The 14,076-nt window shown below is 50.7% G+C and overlaps 1 protein-coding gene across 4 annotated transcripts in view; it reads right to left on the bottom strand.

The window, feature by feature from the left end:
* LOC142564091 (chymotrypsin-1-like) overlaps window positions 1–14,076 on the bottom strand; it is a 63,706-nt gene that overhangs the window by 32,684 nt on the left and 16,946 nt on the right. For 3 of the 4 annotated variants that reach the window (XR_012824482.1, XM_075674933.1, XM_075674934.1), the window contains exon 3: window positions 10,664–10,737. The exons of the other annotated variant lie outside the window; for it this stretch is intronic. Coding sequence is in view for 2 of the 3 variants with exons in the window: in XM_075674933.1 (XP_075531048.1) it covers window positions 10,664–10,737 (74 nt within the window). In the remaining variant the exon portion in view is untranslated. The remainder of the gene's footprint in view (window positions 1–10,663; window positions 10,738–14,076) is intronic. 4 annotated transcript variants of the gene reach the window in all.

Below are 14,076 nucleotides of genomic sequence, written 5' to 3'. Positions count from 1 at the left end.
CGAATGTGTCAGATGCCTTACTAGTTTTGGTATTCGTTTCTTCGTTCCAAGAAAAATCAAACGATAAATGAACTCCGAGATACTTAAGTGTGGATTCCATTTCAACATCCATTCCTTCAATTGGCACCTCTCTCCTGGGTTATGTGCTCTCGTGAACGTCATGGCCTTAGTTTAAGAAATGTGAATTTCCATTGGCCACTGGCGACGCCAAAATGCGAGCTTGTCGAGGTCTAAATGTAGCGAATTATCTTGGGTGTTAATAATTCATCTGCATATAATACAGTGGCATGCGAATAACGTGATAGTAGAAGATAGTCTTTCCTGTGTCGTTATTATAGATTAGAAATAAGGTTGGACCCAGGCCCCAGCCCTGTGGTACGCCGGATTTTACATGCGAAAGGGAAGGCTAGTACCATTTTACATAGACTGATTGGCCTCAGTTGTTTAAAAATTAACTATCCATTTGTAATTCTACTGTTCTTTAATTGTACTGTTTATTACCTCCATTATTAATCGAATGTGCGTAATCACAAATGTTTTTCGAAAATGAATGAACATAGCATATGGTATCTTGTAATGATCTACAACATATGCTTGTTAGTGAAATGGTTTGAGACTGAGCAAGGATCATTTGCATGACCTGCCCAGCATCACTGTTCTCTCCTAATCTTAAGTATACAGTTTCAGTCACATGTCCTAACGACTAATAGCGCCGCATGCCATTCTTGCGGGTGTGACGCAAATATACAGCAAATTCGGTGTCCATTGTCCACGTTTCACTCTAAACGACGTGCTCTGCTTACATGTAACCATTCAGACGACAGATCCTTCTCGGATGCAAAAATATCGTAGGACCGTGGCCGAAGCAATCTGGTGCGCATTCAAGAGGTAAACAAGACGTTAATACGCATCTTGAATACGAATGTGTTGCCGACCGCTTGTGACTGTACGTGGTAAACATTCATGTGTGGGCGTGCGCACACCGGCTATCCTTCTCAGCTTCTTATCTCCTCACGAGTAGGGTAGAAAATCGAGCGTGACCACGGTTAACCGCCTGCTTGCCTTTTCTTCTTTGGGTTAGGTGTTTGTCATTTTCTCATTTCTGCGATTAACTCATTTCCAGGATTGTAGAAGCGCATTTAGCTTAGTTTAAGTCATACGATACTGAATCATCCTATGACTTTTCAGACATCCTGTATTAGTTTAGCGCGTCGGTCGGCAAAAATCACTCATGAGTAGACTCACTCAGACTCAAGCTCACCCGTGAGTTCTCGGCTTAGTGAGACACACTGAGAACAATTCTGCTGAGTCTGACCTCTAGTGAACCCGGCTGAGCAAAGGCATTAGACAACAATTAAATATTTGGTTGAATCTCAGTCAATTTCTAAAGAAATACATTGCCAGTATTGTGGAGACTACGGCAACCTGAAATGTTTCACAGAGCGGTGCGCATCGAATCACGTGGGCGCTGGGTCGTTGGCAGCACTACACTTGGATCTACGTTGCATCCTCAGGGTAATCGCACCTCCTCTTTCCCTCACGTGCACACGCACATTCGACAGATACGCCCCTGCATAGCGCCAGTCGGAAGCCGTCGTAGCGTGGGCAAATCAAGCAACATCACCGTTCAGTCTAGATGTACGGCGCCATACATCCACTTCCTATATGTCCCGTGCTTCCCATTTCCCTCCTAAGGCTGTGTCCACTCTTCGCGCCTCTGCTATACGATACAGGCAGTTTGGAAGGGAAATGTGGGAAGCTTCGCAGGAGAGTGCAAAGCATTCGTTGCCATCAGAAAGTTGCTTATCCCTTTCCCCTGCTGCTTTGGGACGAAGGTCACACAAGGTTAGTACTTACAGCTCCAGCGGCGTCACGAGAAGCAGGCGATATGAACGCCCAATGCCGAGTGGCATTTATTCAGTTGTTCGTTGTCAGCGCTCGCTCAATCTTCTTTTTCCGTACCACACCCGCGTCCTGCTTAAACATCACTTCGGGACTGTTGCCTAGTGCGGATGGGGCTATCGCGTGCAGTGCGACTGATATCGATGTCGATATGGCGGGTGTGCGCTGGCCGTGTTGCATGCGCGTCTACTCTTGCGCAAATTTGTGTTGTGGTTGGCACTCCTGTTCCATCTGAGAGACAACGGCGGATCTGGAAATCCTCGGTGTCCAGTGCTTTCTTTAGAATTGTGAGGCGAGCCGGACCTGAGTCAGTCAGTATTTTTGGATTTGCAGCACTGCTATTATATATTATAGTTAGGTTAAGCATCTTGTTACTTTGGGGTTTTCACGCTGAATTCACGGAACGTGCTATTTCTCTCACGCTGCAATCTTCGCGAGCACGTCGCAGAGTGTGAGCAAAAGCTTACATAATCGAGTGAACATTCACTAATTTATTACCGTTACTTTACTTTTTGGATTTTCTTGCATTCTCATTCTGAGCGTGATTCACGTACTTCCCGGTGGCAATGCATGTTTGTCTCTAACCGCTTTTCCGCCTACCTGGCTTGCTGAGTAGTTCATTGCAAAATGGGTAGTTCATCGTGCTGCTGTGCTGAGGGATGGATGGAAAACTTTATTTGGTCCTGCAAGTAGTGATAATTAACCACTAAGCGGGCCGCTCCCACTTCGGGACCGGAAGGCCTAGCCTCAAGGCCACGTCGTGAGCCTGCTGGACAGCACAGAATTGTTTATCCAGGTCCGGGCTGCGAAGTGCAGCCTCCCACCTGGACGCATCCTTGATCGCCGAGTCTTCAATTCTTTCGCAACCAGAGAATGTGTTCGAGTGTGGCTAAAGCACCACAATCTTGGCAATGAGGCCCTGTATACGTCTCCGGATAAAACAAGTTCAGTCTCCGTGGGCAAGGGTAAGTACCAGTCTGTAGTAAGCCTAGTGTAAGTGCCTGAGCCCTGTTTAGTTTAGGATGTGGCAAACCGTAAACCCTGCGATTAAGAAGGTAATACGTCGCGATTTCATTGTATGTGGAAGGGGAGTCTCTGTTCTCGGGGAGTACCGCCACGCCGTGGCGCGGGGCAGAGAGGAGGGTAAGATCTCGCGCTGCCTCATGAGTGGACTCATTCAGATTCGGAGGGGCTCCCTCAATCATCCCAAGGTGAGCAGGGAATCAACACAAGTAGTGTTGAGAGATCTCACATGTCTGCATAATTTTAAAAGCAACCTTAGCCACCGGGACCTTCTCAAAGGCCCGAACGGCCGACTTTGAATCGCTATATACAAAAGGCCTGCGCCTGTCAACCAGGGCGAGAGCAATAGCTGCTTGCTCCGCGACCTGTGTCCTATCAGTCCCAACGGTAGCAACGTGAACGACACTGCCCTCATTGTCCACGACAACTATGGTAAACACCTTCCTCTCCTCGTTTAAAAAAGCATCGACGAAGCCAACCTTCTGATTCTCATCACGAATGAGTCTCAGCAGGCAAGCCCTCCTGGCCTTCCTTCTGCCCACATTTCGCTCCGGATGCATGTTCCTGGGAACAGGCTTGACGTGATACCGATTACGGGCCTTCAAGGGAATACCGACATCAAGCTGCGAAATCTTCTCCTTAGGAACACCTAACTCTCTCAGAATCTGCCGACCCGTGCTAGTCGTGGAGAGACGCACCATCTGCGTCCTCTCCTGAGCCTCAGCTATCTCATCCAAGGTATTATGAATTCCCAGCTGGAGAAGTTGATCGGTGCTGGTACACATTGGCACTCCCAACACTTTCTTCGTGATCATCCTAATCTGCGTGTCAAGCTTCTCCTTCTCCGATGGTTTCCACTTGTGCATGGCCGCCACATAAGTAACGTGACACAATACAAATGCGTGCATAAGTCTAATCAGACTATCCTCCTTGAACCCCGTCTGCCTGTTGGCCGCTCTATTCACTAGGCGTACCGCATTTTCTGTCTTGACAATGATCTTCTGGATCGTCAGCGTGTTGGCGCCGTTCGACTCAATCATTATCCCCAGAACCCTGATCTTATCCACCCTAGGTATCAGATCGCCATTTCTTGTACGAAGTTGAATGCTCAGCTGGTCCACGGCGATCCATCCCATTGGCTTGGGTCCCCTTCTAGTGCGACTGTACAGCAACACCTCCGACTTGGAGTAGGAGCACCTTAACCCCGTCGAGTCCAAATAATTTTCAATTACATCTACTGCCTCCTGCAGAACACTTTCGATATAGCCCTCACTACCGCCGGGACACCATATTGTGACGTCATCTGCATACATGGTGTGCTTAATCCCCTCAATCTCCAAGAGCTTCTTGGTCAATCCGACCATGGCCAGATTGAACAATGTGGGCGAGATGACGGCCCCTGAGGAGTGCCCCTGCCTCCAAGATTTAACGTCTTTGACTCCAGCTCCGCAACCCTCAGGAAGGACCTGACATAGTTATGGTAGCGCGTGCCCAGGCCAAGATCCGAAATGGACTTAAGAATATAAGAGTGCCGAACGTTGTCAAAAGCCTTCTCTAGGTCCAGCCCTAGGATGGCCTTAACGCCCCTTCCATCTCCATCAATGACCTGATGCTTGATGAGCTTCATTGCCTCTTCGGTCGACAGCCTGGCCCGAAAACCAATCATAGTGGGGCGTAGACCTGGTTCTCCTCAAGGTACCTTGTAAGCCGATTGAGCACCGCATGCTCGGCTACCTTGCCCACACACAAAGTGAGGGAAATAGGCCTTAAGTTATCAATGCTCGGGACTTTGCCAGCCTTGAGAATCAGCACCGTGAGAGCTGTCTTCCACTGCTCAGGAACCACCCCGTCTCTCCGCACAGCGTTAATTTCCCCGGTAAGGTACTTGATTGACCTATCGTCCAGATTCTTCAAAAGCTTGTTCGAAATCCCGTCCGGTCCAGGAGCCGACTTGCTGTTAAGGTTATGCAAAACCGTGCGTATCTCTTCCACAGAGAGTCGTCATCTAGGGAAAAGTTGTCCTCTCCCGTGTAGGCCTTCTCCGTCAGAAGAGCATCCGGGTCCGCAACAGGAAGGTATTTGTTCGCTAGCTTTTCAACCAGCTCTTCCTCCGAGGCAGACCCCACTGCTTCGTGTACAGCTCTAGCAAGGACGTGCCCCTGACTAACTCTCGTATTACATCCTCCCTCACCTGGATGACCCAATCCTCCAGGGACTCCCCTTTCTCGTCTCACCTCCCGGATCATCCAGTCTATAAACTTACCCCAGTCTATAAACGTTAAAGCCGCAGGGCGCCTACCCTCAGCCTCAAAAACGACTTTGTTAAAATAATGATCACTACCTAGGTCTTCGGCAAGACTGCACCAACTAGGCTTGGCCGCGTTCTTCACAAAGCAGAGGTCAGGGGTAGTATCCCTACACGTCGACGTCCCTATACGTGTTGGAAGGGCAGGGTCAGTGACAAGCGTAAGGTCAAACTCCGCACCGTTCTGCCAAAGGTCTCTCCCTTTACCTTTGTCATGCTTGTAACCCCACACGTAATACGGAGCACAAAAATCCCCAGCCACGATCAGCGGACGGTCCCCGGCAAGCTTAGAAGCCTTCTGCAGAAGCAGCTAGAATCTCTGCACCCTTTCCCTCGGGGCACTATACACGTTCAGGATAAACACGCTTTTCTTGTTCACTCGGTTAGGAATCATCTCAATCATGACATATTCCAGGGAACTGAAAGGTATCTTAAGATCATGGACCACCTGCGTCCGTTTGCTATCCAACAGAATGCAGGTCCCCCTAGCTTTGGATCCGCCGAAACTTCTTCCGTCATTGTCTCCTGCAGTAAAATAGCCTGCGGCCTACCCTTACACGCACGAATATACTGCTGCAGAAGCACCCGTTTACGAGCATACCCCCTACATTTCCACTGCCACACACAAAAAAGCCTTATTTTGTCGCGCCATGTTGAAGCAATTGCTGCGAGCCATCTTGCTGAACCTGAGACTTCCCTGTCGAGGAACGAGCCGACTAGGATCCCGACCTAAGAAGGGGAGAGGCACTCAGACTGGATTTGTTTTCCAACAACTCTATTCTACGTTGCAGCTCCTTGAACCTCTTATCGATCTAGCCGAGCGACTCTGTGAGACGCGTATTCAGCTGCGCCAGACCATCGTTGACCTGCTTAACACTATCCACAACAATCGACAGCATCTCCTTCACCTCAGATCTCAGCTTCCTCGACGCGGGCTCCGCCTCATGAGTCACCGCCTTCCTCTTTGAGGGGCGCGAATCACTAGCCTCACCTACATCAGCAAAATCCATGCTCTCTATGGGCTCAGGCATTGCCCTCTCGGCCGGTGCAGGTCCTGCCACACCGTTAAGGGCCGAGATTTCTGCCCTAAGTAACCTCACCATTTCTCTCAACGCTGCGCTTTCGTGTTCTAGCCTCTTGAATCTCGCCTGATTCTTGCTATGTTCTGGCCTTACCAAACTAGGCGTCTCCGTTGGAGTACTTGTGCGCTCCGCCCAGGTAGTACCACTGGCCGCTCCACTGGGGCCCTTGCCTTGTAGACACTACAACACACCACTCTTGCGCACACCCTGTCCCGCAGTTCCATTGGGGCCACGCGCAGTCCAGTTCCCAACTGTCCGTTCAGTCCGAAGCGCACTGTAGACGCTGATCTGTTCCCAGACCGGCCACCGGAGCGGCTGCGAGATGCTATACCTGGTCTCCTTGATCTTGATCTTGAACGTCGACGCCCACGATCTTGTCCTCGCCCAGTCTCCAGCGTCTTCCCCAACGTCGGGAACTGGCTTTCGTCGTACCTGAGGCCGCCCTTCTCTTCATCTGAGCATCTGGTAATGTGCACATATGTGCCGCTCTTCAACGAACCACTTTCACGCCTACATGGGTCAATGTAGACGCGTGACTGGGTAGGTGACGCTGTATGAGACATTTTGACGCCACCTTGGAGCACGGGGTATGTGCCACTCGATCTCAGCGTTCTCTTCAATGAACATCTTTGATGCCGATTTGGGTCACTAGTAGGTGGGTGCCGTCTTTCGCGCCAACTTGTGTAGATAGGCATGTGCCAAAGGGAATGTGCCACTGTACGTACAACGACAAGAAACATCCTTAAATTTATCCGATGCTGGGCGGTGTCGAGCGCACGTCAACATGATTCCTCAAGGACTTGCTCCCGATGCTATAGCAGGCTGCGCCACAATTTCACAGGGTACTTGCGCCTTTTTAATTATTGTCTTTAAAGCCAACGCTTCAACGAGCTTCGCCATGAATGCCCCGAACATGCAGCGTTTTTAACGACCCATATTCGCCTGCTACAAAGGACAGAGGAACCCCAGCTGCGAGGTTATAGCTCACCAGGTGTTGTGTGAGTGGAGAGGAGATCTCCTTGACGCCACGTCATCATCGCACTAACTCTCAACACTACTCGACGGAGTAGATCCTGGCAGAGCGGTCGAAAGGCAACACCTGCTACGACGTTAAAACTCGCCAAGTGTAGTGTAAGTCGAGAGGGGATCTCCTTGACGTCACGTCATCCTCGCTCTGACTCCAACACTACTCGCCGAAGCAGAGCCTGGCAGAGTGGTCGAAAGGGAGCACCTGCTAAGGTGCTACAGAGTACCAGGTGTTGTGTGAGAGGGGAGAGCATCAGCGCCGTTCAATTGGACATCAATGTTTTTGCATTCACCACTCATAAGTGCTCATGTGTCCTCGGATATCTCTTCTTTAGTTCGACACCCTTGTTTGATAATTAGTGAGCGCCGGCGAGTGTGAATGGACGTTATTATCAGCGAGAACGAGTACGTGTGAGTGTGAGCAGAAGGCTCGGTAAGTCGATGAATAGCAGTGCATGTCTGTAAACGTCAGTGTGAACGTGATTTTGAAGAGAGCTCTGCTTCAGCAATGGTTTTATTGAGCTGGCAATTCCCGTGAGTTGTAAGCCTGCGAGTTCTAATCAAATGAGTAAGTGGGCAACTCCATGAATTTCAAAGGAGTCTGATCCCCTGTTTCCATTAGCATGAATTCGTCCGTAATCATGTGAATCTCACTAAACCCGAGTAAAAGCTCGTGAGTTTCAACGGGCCTGCTTGTGTCTGATTCTGGTACGAGTGAACCTGGCTTAGTGTAGTTTTAGCGAGCCCAGTTTAGTAAACGTCTGATGGGTCTCAGTGGGAGTGAGCGCCGGTTGAGTAGCACTTTGTTTAGTCGGAGTGCGAGTAATTCCTAGGCAAAAAAAATATATTTTATGAGTGAGCTTAAGTCAGTTCCGTTCATTCTGCCGACCTAGGGTTTAGCGATTTCGACAATAAGAAAATTTCGTGACTTATTTATGCATTGTAAGTCAGACGACGATAACAATTCTGAATCAACCGACCTGAACAAACAGGATGTTAGAGGCAACACCATTGAAACGCATAGAGCTGTCAAAAAAGTGGCAATTTGATTTGTCATGGAATCCACCAGCAAATAGAAAAATCTACGTAGGTACCCTGCATGAGTGCTATGATGGCTCAAGACTGTGGAAGCAGCTTTCGTTCTATAATCACTTTACTACAAGCCTTTTATTTCTAATCATATTGTTAGTTCCCCTTGACAACGCAAATTTGGGAGCAATACGAATAAAGGGATTAATGTGTTTCAGCGAGCCATATTTAGTGGCACAATGCAAGTCACCTTATGTTTTGCCGACCAACGATCAGAAGCATGACATATACCTTCTGTCTAAGTGGCTGTTCTTGCTCTTTCAAAGACGTCACCTTGTCAAAACGTTGGCTCCAGTTTTATTGTACCGTTGTTGATCGCTCGTGTTACAGTTATAACATTATTCTAACGCTCACCAGATTTCTCACAGGCAGACGTAAAAAAATACGATGAACTTCTCGGTAAAACGATGGATTGCATTGGAAGGCCGCAATTTTTAAGGCCATGATAAACATACGACACCCCCAGTGCTGAGAACCTAGAACTTCGGGATTGGAAATTTCAATTTGAGATTAGGAGGTCGACGGAGCGGCGGGGGGGGGGGGAGGGGGATTTCGAATCTGACTGTTGCAATTTTGCTTTGGTACTTTGTTCTAACGTGCATGTCACATTTCGGTGAATTTTTTGTTGAATATTGCGCCCTGTAATCTAATAAATCCATATTATTTTTTAGCACTGAATAGGTACGTTTCCTAAATTTTCACTTCGATAATTGCTGCATTGAATGTTTTCGGGGGGAATTACGGCCAAGTAAATTCGTGGGTCTCATAGGCATTGCCTTGTGTCACGTTTACAGTGCAAACACTGCTTTGCCTAAACATGGCGGTTAGATGCTGAAACTAACATCTCCATGAAAGTCGACAAAGCAACCGCAAAAGCAAAAAAGCAAACAAAAACATTTTGCTTTGCTTAATCACAGATTAATATGTCACATTTTAGTGATGGGCTGGCATATTCAGCCTGCATCCTCGATATTCATGTCGTGTATCGCAGCATTCGTAACGCATTCGACCGGAGCGTTACGCCTTCCGTAAAGACAGTCTAGATACCATTAACGAACAATCTAGATCAGAACAGTCAGATTACAGAACAGAACATCAGATCAGAACAGTCTAGATCACATTCACGTCAATTTTCTTTAAATCTGATGGCAAGCCACTAAGCCACTTCCGTACGCCAATGCATGCATCTGACTCCATATCCGGTGCAAATATTTAACGTGGTTTCTTCGGAGTATTTATGAAGCAGGATTGAAATAAAAGTGCAATTTAATGCACAAGGGGTATAAAGAGGGCATTATGCGACACTTAAGATTGGGAGTTTTCCATCTTTCCTTCTCTCTTTACTCTATTTTGGTTCATGGTACGTAGAAAGCCATGGTAGGTCAGGTGAAAGGTGTGAATGAAAACTTAATGATGCCCGGCTAGTCAGGGGGTTACGCGGGCCGTTGTAAGGGGTTCATTTAAGCCAGACGTGATGTGAATAACGATATGACTTGATTATATAGAGCTTTTTTGTAAATTTCACAATTTTCATACAGCTACGTTGCTACGAAGGGGAAAAAATGGCATCCACCGGACTGGAGGACGAAGCTCGCAGTTCACTGAGCAACCTGTGTTGGTTTCCTTTGTAACTTCGTGCTACAGTCAGGTGGATGACAATTCTCGCCCCTTTCATGAGCTTTTCTATTGCGTGACTCCACGGAACTGATGTGTCATGGTCAGTGCTCTAGTGCTTCGAGGTTTCAATTAATTTACCGTCTCTCTGCGGTCTGCTAGCCTCCCGGATAACTCAGATGGTAGAGCGACCGCCCGGGAAGGTGTTGCTCCCGGGTTCGAACCTCAGACCAAGGCGAATTTTTTTTCAGCTGTGAAGCTTTCTTTCTCGGAAATCTCTATAGGTTTCCTTTGTATAGGTTTCTTTTGTATATATAGCTTCGCGCTACAGCCAGATGGAGAGCAATTTTTTTCCTTTCCTGAACTTTCATCCACCTTGCGGGATTCCGCAGAACTTATTTGGCAGCTATATTGCCACCATTCCGTAGCACACTGTTTTCTTCAGTATTTGTCATTTGCATTAAAAGCAAACCCGATGAGCACCATCGTTCCCAGCTTATTTTGCTATTTCATTTTTTTGCCTCAAAGCATGTTTTCCTGCCCTAACCTTCTGTGCAAATGCGTTCGCTGGGTATAAATCTCGCGAATAGGTACGATAATAAACTACAGAAGTTTCACTTACTATCCATGGCATGTCCTCCTTGGAGGTTGGCTTGCCGTGGTATATTCTTCCTTTTGACCCCAATTCGCCACAACCTGCAATACTCATATAACGTATTCGAAGACTAAGCATAGTAGCTTTTTCAAGATAAAAGTATGGCTTCTCATGAACTGGTATGTTAATGGTGGCGAACGTTCGAGGCCGCGCGAGACATGCTAAATGATACACTAGGTAATGAAAATTGCCTAATCATTTTTTGACTATTAGATAAAGTTAAATGCAAGAACGCACGTGTAATTCGTTTTGTTTACTTAGATTTCAGAATACGCTCAACAAACCCAGGTTGCCACAATTACTTCGGAGCCCTGCACAACGGCGTCCCTTAGCTCCAGAGCTGTTTTGGAATGTTAAACCCTACGAATCAATGAATCCAGTGCCCGTTTGCACTATATCCAGGATGGGCCAGTCGCGAAATACAGCAGCCAGCACCAAGTAGGTAGCAGCTATAGCAGCCAGTACCCGCAAATGGGTGGGAAGAGGTAAAAACTGCGCTTACAAACATAACAAATATTTATTTATTTATTTATTTACTTTGTAAAGGGGGTTTATTCGGGTCGTAGAGAAGCAGCGACCAACGCAGCAACGGCTGGTAGGGTGCAGCCAGATAGCGAACTGGGTATGAGCCACGCGATGGCAACGAGGCTTTTTTTAATCTGCCGATCTTCTTCGTCACAATCACCCCCGGAATTGAAGAGTAGCCATCCTGGCGACCTAGGAAGAGGTGAGCGGATCGTAATGGCTTCAGCCGGTCAATGTGCACAGTCTCTAGCCCCCGACGACGCAGATCGGGAGATGGTGACACGGGTCCGACAGCGCTCGCTGCCGCACGAACAATAGGCGTTGCACGTGCACTGTGAGGCGAAGCCGACGCATCCAACACCAGAGGGTCGTTTCGCGGAAGATATGATAGGCTCTGAAGATAGGATATGTCGCTCTGAAGTCTCGGGCCAAGATGCTTTTCGCTTCGCCCGGAGAGCGCCCGCCACATGTTCGCCACCGTCGCCATGCCAGTTTCAGCCTTGTGACGCTCGGCCCTGCATCCCTCGACGAACTCCGGGCAAGGGAGGACCTGGAACTTCATGCCACTCGTATGTTGGGCCAGCGGCTCAGTCAACGGGCCACCACCATCGATCTCCCTGTGGATCCCCCCTGCCTACTACCGCTTTGAAGCCTCTCCCGGACGGCCCCCCAGTACAGGAGCCCCATGCTTCGGTCCTGCTCCCCCCTCCGACGACGAGGACATGGATATGTACAGCTCCCAGACACGCGCCCGCGAGATGGAGAGCGAGGACGAGGGGCCAACCGGGCGACGCAAGCAGCTGTCGAGCTCTCCCCCAGCCCGGAGCATCACACGGCAGCCAGCTGCCACGTGCATCAACCGGACCACGGCAGCGCCATTTCCCCACACTCGGCCGAAACGGCCGCCACCTCCTCTCCTTCTGCCGCCCAAGACGGAGGGCCTCCAAAAAGGGCGAGCGCCACTTCTCGACATACCGCCGAGTTTACAGCCGCCTCCTCCGCGCCCCCTCCGAGCAAGGGCACGCCCGGCACCATCCTCAACGCGCCATCTGCTCCTGATGGCAGCGCGTCCCCTGCAGCATCTGCTAGCGAATCAGCTACAAATGAAAGCGCTGCCGACGCGGTGGAGCCGACGGACGCAACACCCACTGTTTTGTCACATCAGGGCGCTGATCACCCCGCAGAGCGGTTTCTAAAGGACCCACCATGCCAGCCTGCTTCGCGGCCGAAGCCAAAGGGGAAGAAGAAGCAGAAGAAGAGGAAGGAGCCTGCCCATGTTTCACGTTCGTCTCCCGGGGCAACGGACGACTTGCGGCGCCCATCCACTACCCTGGTCACCCCCAGCGTGCCTACAGCCGCAGTACAGTGAGCGACACCAGCCGCCCGCGAGTCTATCACGTACGACTGCACGCTGGTGCAGTCAAAGAGGGACCGGCGGCGTGCACGAGCCCTGGACACTGCTGCACTCCCGGTTGACCCTGCTGTCGTCGGTACGGTGCTCTTCTGTCCCTCGGCGCCCGGTGGAGCCTTCCGAGGAGCACCGCACCTCTCACTCGCTGCAACCCTCTCTTCGCGGCCCGGTGTTGCAGTGGCTCGCGTTAGCCATGAACGCAACATCGTGGCCGCCGATACTAACACCCGGGAGTGTCTGGAGGAGCTGCTGGCAGTCGCTGAGCTGCACGGAATCCCAGTGACTGGCCGACTGCCAGCCGAGCGTCGCTAGAGCACCGTCTTCCTGCAAGGGTGGTCGGGTTACCCGCGGACACAGACCTGCTGGGAGCCATCGAGTCGAGCATTCCTGTGCTGTCGGCAACGAGGGAGGAGAGCACCATCACCATCCGATTCGCGGGACCGGTCCGCCCTGAACCCGTGCGCCTTTTCAAGCTCGGGTTCAGGGTGAGGCCTGCCAGGCCACGCCCAGTACAATGTCGGCAGTGCGACCGTTTCGGGCACGTGCTGGAGTCCTGCAGATGGCCGACCGACTGCATCTCCTGCGGCAAGAGCCACGCGAAGGGCACCTCCTGCCAGAAAGTCCGTTGCAGGAACTGCGGCGGGCCCCATTGGGCCGACACTCCCGCCCGCCCCAAATGGCAGGAAGTACGGGAGGTAGCCACCATCATGGCTTCCTCCATCTCGGCATTGTCGAGGCGTGCTGTCAGGGCAGCAGTCCGGGAGGAGAAGCAGCCGCAGCAGCGCTCCTATGCGAGCGTGCTGAAGGGCCCCAGCCCTGCACCCAGGCATCCGGTACCAGCCCCTCGTGCCTCTCAACGCCAGCAGACACAGGATACCGCTGCTCCACCCGCCCAAACTACTATGGATCCGCAGGTAGAAAATCTGCTGCTCACCATGCAAGCAGTCAGCACCATGCTGCCAGCTGACCATCCGCTCCGGGCCATCTGCCTGCAGGCAGTGGCATGTCAACAGCGACACAATCAGCATGGGTAGTCGCACAGCAAAACGTCGGCCGCGCATCGTGCAATGGAACGTGCGCTCGCTGCGCCGTCGACACGCCGAACTGTCTGGACACCTACTCCTGCACGAGTACGACGTGCTCGCGTTGCAAGAGCCATACACGCGCGACGGGGAGTGCAACTTTCCGGGATTCGTGGGATACCACAGTGCGACCACCTGCGAGTTACAGACTAGCGCCAACGCGCCGTGCTGTGATCCGCTCTATCCACCCGGTCGTTCCCGCGCGTCTATTCACGTCCGTGCCCATCTTGCCCAAGCCGTCGTTCGTGTGGCCGACATCGTTCCTACCTCCGTAGAGTGCGTGGCTGTGACTGTGCGTGTTGGGGGTCAACACTTGTGTCGCCAGCGTGTACGTGCAGCAAGTACCATGGTGGGATACGACC

The sequence above is a fragment of the Dermacentor variabilis genome, chromosome 11 (assembly GCF_050947875.1).
Source record: "Dermacentor variabilis isolate Ectoservices chromosome 11, ASM5094787v1, whole genome shotgun sequence".
In the NCBI taxonomy this organism is placed as follows: Eukaryota; Metazoa; Arthropoda; class Arachnida; order Ixodida; family Ixodidae; genus Dermacentor; species Dermacentor variabilis.
The sequence above is the reverse complement of the archived record's forward strand: the minus strand, read 5'-3'. Positions and strand labels throughout refer to the sequence as shown.